Source organism: Corvus kubaryi, unplaced genomic scaffold (assembly GCF_017639235.1).
Source record: "Corvus kubaryi isolate FWS band 111438036 unplaced genomic scaffold, C.kubaryi_AGA036_p1.0 37260, whole genome shotgun sequence".
Lineage (NCBI taxonomy): Eukaryota > Metazoa > Chordata > Aves > Passeriformes > Corvidae > Corvus > Corvus kubaryi.
Genome location: NW_024581077.1, coordinates 8,045,843 through 8,059,019, shown reverse-complemented (window position 1 = coordinate 8,059,019; position 13,177 = coordinate 8,045,843). Strand labels below are relative to the sequence as shown.

Below are 13,177 nucleotides of genomic sequence, written 5' to 3'. Positions count from 1 at the left end.
AGATCCTTAAATTTTTAATTGTTTCCATTGCTCTACTTTTTTTAAATGAGTTTCAAGGCACAATAACATCATTTTGGTCCACAAATTTTCCCAACTTTCCAATATCTCATGTTCCATTTCTCACTCTACAGAGGACCGCTTCCATTAAGAGTCTTACAAAGCTCATGTAATTCCTTTTTCCTTTGGAGGACAGTTTATTAATGTGGTAGCAGCAGTTATGCCTCTCAGCAATACTCTCAGAACTTAAAAATGAGGGAATGAGAAGAATGTGGCTTGTGGCCCGCATCTTCATCCACTAGATTTTATTTTTAGCTGTAGAAGTGCAAGTAAAAGCAACTTCAGTAAGAAACGTGGAGTCAGCTGGTGTGAAAGTGTTTTCAAACTCTCAAGCCTCCAAAAACTTTCTTGGGGATTATTCTCATCTGAACTACAGCTATGAAAGAAAACAGAAGCTGTAGAAAAGACATTAGTTGAAGGATTCTTATCTTTTAAAAGATATATTCCAAACAAAAATTGCAATACTGTCTCTGGAAACTGGTTGAGGAACAAAATTTATCTGTAATGCACCTTCCAGTCCACAAAAGGGCAGAGTCCTGACACAGCTATAATTGCACATTTTTGGGAAAATGCATAGCATACCATCCAAAAGAGTGAAGATTACCAAATTTTTCTGCCTTCCCCAAGACAGAAGAGTGGGGGGTTTTGGCAAACACAGGATATTCTTTCCTTCATAATTCATTAGCAGTAAGTCTTCTAAAAGTAAACTGATCTGCTGCAAGTCAGCCATAAAATGCCACACCTATTTCTAAGCAACACAGCTGAAGTTGCATCACCATTTTGTTAAATTATTTTCAAGCAGCTGATACTTCAGTAAGGGCAAGTTTTAGTGCATCTGCCTTTTTTACAGAAAGAATCCTCTCCCAGTGAAATCAGTTTGACCTTTGATCCCTCCCCACCCCAAGAAACACTAATGCCAATAGAATACTGTTTTGAGAAAGGGTTCACAAAATTTATTTGGGAAAATTTTCACGTACTGAACATATTATGAGAACAACAAGATGGAAAGAGTGAACACCTAGTTTCGGAAGCAATTCTGAATGAGTGAATAAAAGACTGTCTTGATTTGCTTTAGTATAGAAACTGTGTCCCACATAATACAGATTGAATAAGATTTATCTCAGAATATGTGAAAATAGGTATAAAATGAACCAATAAGAACAATAAACTCAACTGCCAGACCAGTGTGGATTGAGGGAGCATCTAGAGACAAGCATTGATATCTGTATGTCCTACTTCAATTCAAAATAAACCTGCATCCTCTAGGCACTACATATTCCTGCCTGTAACTTGTACCAACTACCTGAACAATTTACAACTTAAAGATCAATTTACAATTTTAAAAAGATCCTAAAGAAACAAAATGCAAGCTAATCCTTTAAAACTTCTGCTTCTACCTGCCGTCGGGCTTAAAAATGGAATTTTAATGTGAAATTATCAGATACTTTTCTTTACAGCCACATAGATCAGAAGCATATTAAAAAATAACCCAAATCAAAACACCCACCATCTGCCCTTCCCCACCCCTCCCCCAAAAAAATCCCTGAAAAAGTTGGTGCTCTGAAGAATATATGTATATTCTTTTTGTGTATCTATATGTATATGGATATGTTTCACCTGTATTGTGGCAAAACAGCTGCCCCAAAAACTTGTAGCAACAGGAATAATGTGCTGAAGAAAGGAAATTGAGGGGCACACGCTACAAACATTCTTTTGTTATAAAACATTAACAGGTCACTAATTATTTTTGTTAGCTAAACCCACACAAGGAGTGAATTTAATCCAAGCCTATCCTTGCAGCACTATGTTTTTCATACTTGCATCCATTTTGGGGTGACTGTTCACATGCCAAACCTAACTAGGTAAACAATGATGCAGTTTAGTACTGACTGACCACAGCCAAGTCAATGGAGAAAAGAGGATTTATCAGTGCAGGTGACACAAGTTTCTCTTTTCTTTACAGTACTTGTTCCAGTGATTTTGTAAGGTAAAATGGAACTGTGCAGGCAAGGTAAAATGACCACTCAAAGATCACACCTGTCTTCAGTTTCAAAATGGTATCTGTGGAAGCACAAAACCAACCCCTGTATAAAATTACCATCTCAGAAGTGCAGTGGGACATACTCTGCACTATTACACACCCACACAAACACACCCCCAACAAGGAAGAATTAATATTCAGGTGGATTAAACAGGAACCTGCTAGTAAAGCGACAGCATATGGGAAACAAAAGGTCCCTAGGAGAAAAGCTGAATTATGGTTAAACAAAGAATAAAGCATATGCTGCTTGTTGAGATTCATTTTTCAGAAATTGATTCAGATTGTCTTGCTGGACAACAAGTTTACGATGAGCCGGCAATTCACCCTCTTAAGGCCAACAGCACCCTGGCCTGCATTAGGGACAGCACTGTCAGCAGGTTGAGGGAGGTGACACCACCCCTCTTCTGGTGAAGCCACACATGAGGTGCTATGTCCAGTTCTGGGCTCCTGGGAGCAAGAAAGATATGGACATACTGCAGCAAAACCATCAAAGGCCCACAAAGGCGATTAAGGGACCAGAGTATCTTGTACATGAGGTGAGGCTGAGAGAACTGGGCCTGGAGAAGTGAAGACTCAGGAGGTAACTTATCCATGTGTATAAATACCTGATGGAAGGGTGTAAAGCAAATAAAGCCAGCAGTACTTACTGACAGGGCAAGAGGTGATGGACACAAACATGAAATTCTACCCAGCATCAAGAAAAAGTTTTCCTGACAAAGTAGTCAAACACTGGAACAGGTTGCTCAGGAAGATTGTAGAGTCTCCATCTTTGGAGATGCTCAAAACACAACTGGACATCATTCTGTGCAATCTGCTCCAGTCAACCCTGCTTAAGCAGTGGGGTTGCTCGAGATCATCTCAAGAAGCCCCTTCCAGCGCCTGTGATTGTGTCTGGTTGGGTTCTAGAGATCACAAGTTTAGATCTCGAGTCTGAGAGCACAACTAGATGACAATAAAGAATACAGACTGTTACAAGAAACTGCAACAGGAATAAAAGCATGATGAAAAGGTTACATACTGAGCTCAGAACTATTTTGACTACTGTATTGCTTAGCGTTTTACACACCATTCAAAAAGTGACTTAACAAGTACCAAAGATTAGCTCCTCTTACTTGGAACAAGGGAACAGAAAGTTGGAACGTGGAAGATAAATCAGCACTCTCTGAACAGAAGCTAGTATGACTTCTACTCGGACCATAAAGAAGAGTGCAAACAAAAGCCTGTGTCATTCTCTGCTACACTTCACTGGGAGAACAGAAAGGAGATTCTTGTTTTCCTTAGCCAGAAGTCTCAAATAAATTCATTTCTGCAAACCTAAAGCAAAAGGAGTATTCTTCTCCTGAAAGGAAGGCCAAGAGAAGGCAGAAATCCACACAAGCCATTAACCATCAAAGCCATCGATGCTGGGAGGGTGGCACAGAGGATTACAACCATAAGAATACACACACAAACTTATCTTTAAGTGTGTAGCCAAACAGGGGGTTTCAACTGGGTTTTTACTATAATTCTTTCAAGAAAAGGCCTCTGTCAGGCATATTCCTTCAAGAGTTCACAGCTGGTGACTCCATGACTCAGGACTTTTCAGCTCCTAATCACCACTGCAACTGCAGAGCAGTGTGCTTCAGGCTTTTTCAGGTGAACCTAATGAAACCGAGGTTTCTGCTATGGAAAAGAAAGAGAAATTTATTCCACAAGCAGAACCTCCCCTTTCTATTTCATGTTCTCTCAAACACCTCTGCCCAATAAAAGAGGAAAGCAAGATCCCCAGGGGGTTGGAATTCTGTCTCCTGTGATCTTCTGTTTGTGAATTACTAAACCTTGCCTGTCGCTTTTGTTGATGTTGTACCCCATTACAACATGAAACCAGTGAAGTGTAGAGCAGCCACTACTCTCTCCTAGCAACAAAGTCAGCAGTTAAATAGAACATGCTATGCTTAACCCAGACCAGGTAACAAAACTCAAAGTTCCCTGAAAACCAGTGCATCACACTTATAAATTACACACATATGAATTACTCATCTTATAGTATTTCAAAGTAAAAATAGGGAAAGGAACATTAAATTTTCTGAACTGACACACTAGAACTGATTGTGGACCTTTATTCCCAATCCAGTTTTTTAATTTCAGAAAAATTGAAAGGGAAAGCCATTAAAGAGAAACAGCAAAATGTCATTTTGATCTCAAACTAGGTGACTCGACAAGATATCACCGCTAGATTTTAGTTCTTGTTCTTTTTTCGCCTCAGATACCACATGAGAATGCAAAGTCAGAAAGGAACATAGAAGCACCCAGACTCCTATAGCAAGAACACAGGCAGTTAAGAGTTCAAACATCCCACAGAATATGTTTTAAAGAGCACTAAGAGTTGGCATAAATGTTCTTGCAGTAGTCTAAGGCAACATCTCCAGGCATTATCAGCAAATCCACTTAGAAGATAATTCATCCCACGACCCCAGTTGCAACACAGTTTTATTTTGGAGATCACTCAGCTGTGCCTCAGTGACAAAACAAGTCTGGAGCTATCCCAATGCAAGGCTGGTTGCAGGAAGTTTTCACACATACAAAGCCATAATTATGTTAAGTCAGCGCATTTGTCCCTCCTACAAAAGCCACACCAACAGTGATTTAAAAAAAAAAAAAAAAGCAGAAGAGAAAAATAATGGCTCTCTATAAAAAAATGGGTCCCCATTAACCTAAATTCTACACGATCAGAGATGGGAAAAGAACTTACTAGAAACTAAAGAGATAATTCAAACAAGGTTCAACTATAAGATACCTCTTTGCAATTGCTGTTACCAAGTGAATCTCAAATTGTATCTGAAAATTTTAGTCACACATTGTTGCCTTTTCTCGCGCCACTGCTGTCTACATCACAGGAAGTGAGGTGACTCCTTCATTCACATTAACAGCAGCAGCATTGAATTGCAAAAGGTTTTCTTTTCGCTTGAATCTGTACTCCGAGGAGTACGTATCAACGACACTTATAAAATATTTACAGGTTTATCTCACTTCAGACAGATTTCTTCATTATAATGTTTAGAGCTGGAAGAGGTGAAGCAAACAGGATATTAAGCCAATTCTCTTTCATCTAAGGATAAGATTTGCAGAATTTTAAGTCCTGGAATTTAACAAATGTTTGTAATTTTAAGATGGTCACTGGCAGCTAAATAAAAATACCCAAGGACTAACAGAGATGCTGAGAGGCTTTCAAAAGGAATTTTAAACTTCTGTCTTCTCTGGTTTACAAGTATAGCTAAAATAATTAGCAAAATATTTTGTCTTTTTTCTCCTCAAAATCATAATTATGGTGCATCTATACAAAACACTCAAGCCCAACAAGCACAGGAGATTCCTGACAACCTCAACTGCACTTAGGTTTTTGAAATGTGGAAAGGGTTTTTGGCTGGACAACAATAATACTTTTGAAACTAGTTTTCAACTTTTCTTAATCCGTGGGCTCTTAATATTTTGAAAATGGAGCTTATTGGCAACAGGCTGGTTTTTTTCATTAACTTCTGGAGACACTGAGGAAGCATCACAGAGTTCCTGAGTTCACAAACTGAAAGCCACTAACTGATACATCCCAAGGAAGCACCAAAATGATGGCAGGACTGCCATACTTGACATCCAGTTTTGTAGTCTCTGTAGATCTCAGTCAAGATTTTCACCTCCTGAAAATTATGTTCTTTTTACATGACATCTGCAAGTCAGCAGCTGAAGCACATTTGGAATGCAGCATGTGGGAAGCTTTAAGTATTCCTGTATCCTGTGTGATTAGTGTGCAAAAGCGCAAAGTCCATTGGTCTCCAAGATTCTAAAATACATACTACCATAAGAAACAAATTTCCTCCAGACTATTTTAAAAGCTTACAATAATTTAGAATTACTTTTGTCTGAATGTTTCTACTGTATTCATCATTCATAATTTCATGCTAAGTCTCCAAATAAGAGAGACGGTATAGCACTTATCAAAACAACGAAATAGCACTATCAAGCTCACAGTTTTCTAAAACATTAAGACAGTTATGCCATGTCTACCTGAAAGTCAAACTTTAAAATGAAGTTGAGCAATTTCAGTTGCAGCCACCTCCAATGGAAGAAACTCTAATACAACACCGTATTTGCAAGACTCAGCCTGTAGATGGCCTAAATCCAAGACCTCTGCTATCTATCCATCATCATGTATTGCACAGCACACTTACAAAACAATATGCATTAATTTTTGACTGGTAATATTCACCTCTGTCCATCAGAAATAAAATACTTTCAATATCTTTACGTGTGTTTTTCACATTGCTCAATAGCAAAGGCATTCCAGCCCTGGGGGAAAAGAATGGCAAAAAAAAAAAAAAAATGCTGCCAACCAGTTCTCAGGTACAGCTTTGTTAAGCTTTACCCGTAGTATCTTCACTGCCATGAAGTGCCAGTTATTATGTATCACATTTACCTTTCCTATAAAATCCACTGCTTGGACAACTGACAATTATTTCACCAAACAAGAGTTCTAGTAACCAGATTTGTGACTTCTGGATAATTTTACTATCTTCATCTCAGAAAAAGAAGAACCTTCCTAAGAATACAGACATTTGGCTTCCTCAAATGTATTACAGTGCTGATGAATACTCCAAGTTCAGAGTCAGACTCCTAAAAATAACAAGCCTTACAGATCTATTTTAAAACAATGTACTTTTCTTTAGGCTCATGTATTCCAGTTTTCTTACTTTAACCATAGGGACTAAGAAAGCTAAAGAAATGGATGTTTCTTTAATAAACCGGGATGAGAGGGAAGCTGCTATCACATGAACTGCCATGATGGATAGCCTGTTTCTGTGGGGCACCCATAAAAGTACACAAGACAAGTTTCTTAGCAGAAAGAAATTATGCCCGTAGAATTGTTATCAGAAAAGCAGCATTATTTCCTGTACTGTCAACTCTGTCAAACTTAAACGTCTACTGTGCAGGGAAATTTACATGTATCTGGACATAATTTCCTTAAAAATTGTTTCCAGAACTGCTAGACAACCCAAGGTCTTTCAAGTCTGAATAAAGAAGTAATCTAATGTTCCAAAGCATACTGGGTGGATCCAAGCAATTACAGGACTCTTTCTAACTCCATTGATGCTTTACATCCTCAAATTACCTAATGTAATAACGTATGTAATAAATAAATACTGTTTCCCTTCTACACTGTGTTCATTATAATTCAAGTTTAGATTCTCTCTTTACTCGCTTTAGTTCTCCCTATCCAAACATCAGAGGCACAAAAGATAGGTTTTACTGAGTTTTTTTGCAATCACGCTAATTCTGCCAAACCCTGTTTTCTCTGCTTGCCTGTATACTCACATTAATTTTAAATAATTTCTATTTTGAGCTACTTAAGTGCCACCAGCATAAAGTCTTTTCAAAACCTCTTCTCCATAGTTCACAGCTGTTCTCCCTATTACATCAGTTGAGTTCACTTAGGTTATTCCTCCTTTTTTCTTGCAAAGGCACACCGAGAGCGGTGTAGATATATACCCAGAGAGCTTCATTAGGAGGAGCAGAGAGGCTGAACTACACCGCGAAAACGCTTCACAGCAGCGCCTAGAAATCAAGAGTGGACCGAGACACCACAAAACCGGTTTAATCTACAAGTATTTAGATGATGCACGCCAACGCTGAGGAGTGAAGCACATAAAACACACCCGCGCATAAAAGAGCAGCACGGCTGTCGCCCGCCTGCGGGACGCGGGTGTTACCGAGGCAGCGTGGCCGCTGCCGTGCGGCTCCGCCCGCCCGGGCCCCGCTGCGGCCGCTCATCCCAGCATCGGGCGCTGCTACAGCGCGAGGCAGCCCCTGCCCAGGCCGTTTTGCTCCCGCGGACGCCGCCGCCGCCCCGAGCCCCCCTCACCTGTGGGCGGCGGGACAGCCCGGTCCCCCCGCTCCGTCCATCGCGGCCCCGCCGTTGCTATGGGCCCCCGCCTGCCGCTGCCCTTAGCAACGGCGCGCGGCACTGAGGCGCGCCGCCATTGGCCGGGGTCGCGAGCACGCCGCCCGCCGATTGGCCGCGGCGCCGCGCACGCGCACCGGAACACAACGGCCGCCCGCCGTCCCTCCCCACGGGAGCCGCCCGCCGGGAGCGGGGAACGGGCCTGGCGAGAACCACGTGGGGCACAAAGCCCTTTCCATAGACACTTCCCCAGGAGCACCGCCACAAAAGACCCCCCCCCGCCGTCAAGACCCTCCCCCGCGCCCGCCCCGGGGTTTCACGGAGGCTCTGCCAGGCGCAGTAGCGGGCCTAGCTAAAATCACGTCCCCTGTTCAGCCCCCGAAGCGACATCGTCTGTTCGGGCGTGTCCTTGCACGCAGCAGAGCGGCTGCTCCCGCCAGGTCAGGCGTGGGCCTGTCTCCTCGAGAGCTCGATGTTTGCTTTCACCAGAATATCAGCAGCGCTCAGTTTCCCTTGCTGCCGCAGGTACTTCATTATGTGAGGCCGCCGTCTCCAGGTGACCTTTATTCCATACTCGTGCTCGGGAGTATCAGTGACCAGTACTGCTGCCGACTCCCGTCTCCCACAGGGCTCAATACCAAACGGCAGCTCTTTTTCTGGATGCCAGGCGTGACTACTTTGTGACAGAGTGTTGCTGCATCTCCCATTCCTTGGGGAAGGAGCCTGTGCAGCCTCTGCATCTGGTGGACTAAGGACTTCTTGCTCCACAGGCTGGGGAGCAGGCTCTCCACTGTTATCTGGACTCTTCACCTCGATGCTGGCGTTTGCTGCTGTCCCTTTCTTAGGCTGGTTGTGAGAGCATTGTGCATTCTTTCTCAGGCGATTTGGATCATCCAACTGAGGTACTGCATGTCCTGATGGATTCTCAAAAGTTAAAGGAGGAAATCTGCAGGCTACAGCTCCTCGACAAGCTCCTCCTGCATGAAATGAACTGTGGTTGGCATCATGATTATAGGGCTTGTGAGGACCACGATGCTTCTTCTGGCATGCTTTCAACACCACTGACTTAGTTGTGTCAAATTGTGGGCACACCTGAAGGGAAAGACATAATAATAAGATAAAAACCCAACCCTTTCCTCCAGACAAGTAATGCCTACCTGATTCTACTTCCCCACCATTTTTCACTGTGTTCATTGGGTAATCTGTTCTGCAGCGAAGCAAATGAGTCACTAACAAAGTTATCTACTATGCAAGAGATACCTCTGAGCTTCAACATCGTGTTCTGTGACTCTTCTCTGGAAAGTCGTTGGGGTGCAAGTGAGCTATTCTCTAGCAACTCATAAAGAACTCAAGATTTGGGTTTTAAAGGAAATCTAAGTGGTGTCTACTCCTGGAACCCCTGCAGATTTAAGAAAGTTCAGAATGGATCCTTCTTCTTTCTGTGTCTTAGCATAATTCAAATAGATTCAATGAACTAAATCCTCAGCCTCCCTAAAGAAGTAGAGGCTGAACTGAGAGAGCAGCATGAAATGATTAAAGAATGTCCACTTAGCTCAATCCCCTTAGATTATGTTAATATGGTGTTCAAAATCTTCCCCCAAAACAGCTTTGTTTCAAAACATAGTTAATTTCTGCATTCTGGAGTAACAGATCACCCCAAACCCACTTCTACAATCAACTTTCTGTAATAGAGATGGTCCAAGCTCAACAGTCTGTATTTCTTTGAATGATTCTGGACTCTTACTCAAACCCTGGAAATCCTTTTATTACAATGTTCTTTGTCTTCCTGGTTATCAACAAAAGAGTCAGACTCCATTTCAGATTCCAATTTGCTTTTCCCAAGAGCAGACCAAACTCAGTTCTTGCTTCGGTAACTACAGATCTCCTTCAGCATTCCTAAGTTACTACCTAGTTCCTCAAAAAACTGAGTACAATTTAACTAAGGATGGCAATTGGCTGCTGTCAGCTGAACTGTTTGAATGCAAAGCCTTTGTGCAGGAAAAGAGAAGTGATTCTGTAATAACTGTATCCTGGCACATACCTAACATACTCCCTGGTTTTAAGGATATGGCTTCCTAGCTTCAGAGAACATGTAGGGTAGGTTTTACCTATGTGGGAACCTAGCAGTGGAAAAGGTGTGAAGAGGTTAGATAATGCCAAAAAGAGAGGAGCAGAAAATCAGTTTCCACTGAAGGAAGTTGACAGACACTCTGCAGAGGATGCCTCCAGAAGTTACAAACCTACCACAGTTTCCAAATTGAAAAAGATCTAACAGTTTCAGTGCTGGTAGCTTCAAAAAAATTTTAGAATCATTGTATTTTTGGAATCAAAGAGCTACCAGTGTGGATGTTTCCACCTCTTCCAAGCAAAAAGAATGCTTATTCACAGCAGTTATTTTACTTAGTGATTAAGAAACTATAGAGCGAACTGCCTCAAGCATGTGGGGGGAAAAAAAAAAAAAAAGAGGAAAAAATTGAAGATATTCTACTTCAAGGTTAAGACATCACAAAAATACCTCCAGGTCAACAGGAACAAAGGAATGTTTCATGCAGGTTTGAAACCACACTTCCTGAGCTTGCTTTGTGAAGAGCAGAGTCAAGCAGCAATAATGTTTAAACAGAGCTCCCCTAGGTGATGACTGCTGTTGTATAGGAACAGTCTGTCTTTGCTGCAGCTGTTTGCTTTAAAAAAATAAATCTTTACATTACACAACATAAGGAGGATTTTAGGACACTGCAAACAGAAAAGGAACCCATCAGAAGATTGGTATGGAGAGAAACTATTCAAAACACAGAGAATGGAAAAGAGGGCAGGTTAGAACAAATAATTCTGAAATGAAAACCTATGTTCTCTAAATTTAGCAGTGTCAGACTTAAACAATGCACCCAGTACTTTAACATGTAACATTTAGAGTTCAGCAGTTATTTCAAACAGCAAGCCAATAAGAAAAATCTCCCCTAATGTTTATTACGTGCAGGGTTTTCAGTTGCCTAGGAAAACAGTGATTTCCTGATGGGAATTATTTTTCTAGAAGACAAACAGTCATCAACCAGTACAGACTGCCCACAGTTCATGTCTTCAAATAACCAAGACCTTAGTACTTGTTCTTAGAATGTGAAGCAACTCAAGCACTTATTTATGCTTTAGGCTGATACAGGGAATTCAGGTCTGCACTACTGATTTTCCATATCCAGAACAGGTAACTTTCTGTTAGGACGTTCAGGAGAAACTTGAAACCTGTTGCCGTGAGACGCTGGAGAAAAGATAATTTATACCAACCCAGGCAGCAGAGGTGTTCTGGTCCACAGGTTTTGTAGGCACACGTCTGGGATTCTCGGCCGAATGCAGTGGAGTTTCATAACAATGGATGGGTCCTGCCCGTGGCCTCTCAAGGAAAACCAGCTCTGCCTTCCTGGCCTTGTAGGTACACTTCTTCTTCGGAGGCATCAAAAGGTGTGGTAAAACTACTTAGAAACCTCATGATGCTTGTTGGAGCCAATTGAAGAAAGAAGGAAGCACCCCGAGGAGATGCTAAAGTGCTCTCGAATCTGTAGAAAGCAAACAAATGGATTTGAAGACAGACTTGTTTGGAAATCTCAGATCTAGCCTTTAACAAAGGCAAAACATTTATGCAACAGCACACTGTACACATCTCAAGGCAGATTTTTTCCCAACAGTAGTTCTTGAACCTTTTGTCAATTTTCAGGTAGATTTAGAAATGCACTGCAGGAATGGGAGCAGCTGACCTCCTGATCCAGCTATATCAAGTCAGCTATCAAAAGAAAAAAAAACCAAAAAAACTTATTTTATTTTTTTTAATTCACTGTGGTTTGTAATGCCAAGAAGATACTATCGGGCCAATATAATCAGAACTCTTTCCCTTTCTAGTTGCTAACTACTTATACTTTTTAACTTCAAGAAATTTTGGTCTTTTCTTTGTTACAGAACTCCCTCCTGTATTCTACAGATCTTGCATGATTTGTTTGTTTGACCTAATGGATACGTTTGAATTGAAGTAACATTGTATTTAATTTTCCATTGGAAAACAGATCACAGAATCAATTAGGTTGGTAAAGACCCCTGAGATCAAGTCCAACCTATGGCCGAACACCACCATGGCAGCTAGACCATGGCACTAAGTGCTGCATCCAGTCTTTCCTTAAACACCTTCAGGGACAGTGACTCCACCTCCCTGGGCAGCCCATTCCAATGTCTAATTCCAATGTCTGTCTTCCCGTGAAGAAATTCTTCCTAATGGCCAACCTAAACCTCCCCTGGTGCAGCTTAAGATGATGTGCCTTTGTTCCATCACTAGGTGCCTGAGAGAAGAGACCAACCCCCACCTCCCTACAACCTCCTTTCAGGCAATTGTAGAGAGCAATAAGGTCTCCCTTGAGCCTCCTTTTCTCCAGGCTGAACACCCCCAGCTCCCTCAGCTGCTCCTCTTAGGACTTGTGCTCCAGACCAGCTCTGTTGTCCTTCTCTGGACCCACTCCAGCACCTCAATGTCCTTTCTGAAGTGAAGGGCCCGGAACTGGACACAGCACTCAAGTGTCTCACCAGTGCTGAGTACTGAGGAACGATCACTGCCCTGGTCCTGCTGGCCACACTATTGCTGATACAGGCCAGGATGGTACTGGCCTTCTTGGCCACCTGGGCACAACTAGCTCAATTCACCCAACCTGACTTATCACTGATTAGCACAGACAAGGAAATTTGAGAACATTTTATGAGAAACGTGTGAGACTGCAACAGCCTTACTGCTTACCTAAGTCGCAGCGTGTTCAGTCCCTCCTAGTCCGGTGCAGCCGTGACACACACGTTAAACGGTAAAACTCCGTAGCTCTTTACCAGGAGTCAGCGCAATGCCGGCGGCCCGGGCGCACGGCAGGGCTCCCAGCCACGGGCGGCATGGCTGAAGGACGCTCCCGGCAGTGCCGCAGCCGGGCGGGAGCGGCTCTCCCGGGACGGGGACGGAGCGGGCGGGACAACGCGATCCCAGCAGCGGCCTCGGCTCCGTCCCGTCCGCGCATCCGTATCCCCCGCGGCCGCCGCCGATTGGCCCGGCCCGCCTCGGCCCCGCCCCGCGCGCGCCGATTGGCCCGGCCCGCTGGCCCCGCCCCGCGCGCGCCGATTGGCCCGGCCCGCCT

General features: G+C 42.9%; 2 protein-coding genes across 2 annotated transcripts in view; both read right to left on the bottom strand.

Moving 5' to 3' along the window:
* Positions 1-8,102, bottom strand: part of TULP3 (TUB like protein 3) — a 32,339-nt gene extending 24,237 nt beyond the window's left edge. The window contains exon 1 of the mRNA XM_042024287.1: positions 7,989-8,102. Within this exon, the coding sequence (XP_041880221.1) occupies positions 7,989-8,029 (41 nt within the window). The 5' untranslated portion in view covers positions 8,030-8,102. The remainder of the gene's footprint in view (positions 1-7,988) is intronic.
* Positions 8,103-8,313: 211 nt separating this feature from the next.
* Positions 8,314-13,085, bottom strand: RHNO1 (RAD9-HUS1-RAD1 interacting nuclear orphan 1). The gene is made up of 3 exons (XM_042024288.1): positions 12,796-13,085; positions 11,307-11,575; positions 8,314-9,119 (listed from the first exon to the last, which is right to left on the bottom strand). The coding sequence occupies exons 2-3, from the start codon at positions 11,472-11,474 to the stop codon at positions 8,469-8,471; spliced, it is 819 nt and encodes a 272-aa protein (XP_041880222.1). The 5' UTR covers positions 11,475-11,575; positions 12,796-13,085; the 3' UTR covers positions 8,314-8,468.
* Between the last annotated feature and the right edge of the window lie 92 nt (positions 13,086-13,177).

Excerpts from the sequence above, each read along its gene's own strand:
- RHNO1 (XM_042024288.1), bottom strand. The coding sequence starts at position 11,474 with ATGCCTCCGAAGAAGAAGTGTACCTACAAGGCCAGGAAGGCAGAGCTG. Across the intron at positions 9,120-11,306 it reads AGAACACCTCTGCTGCCTGG|GTGTGCCCACAATTTGACAC; the intron begins GTTGGTATAAAT and ends CTTTCCCTTCAG.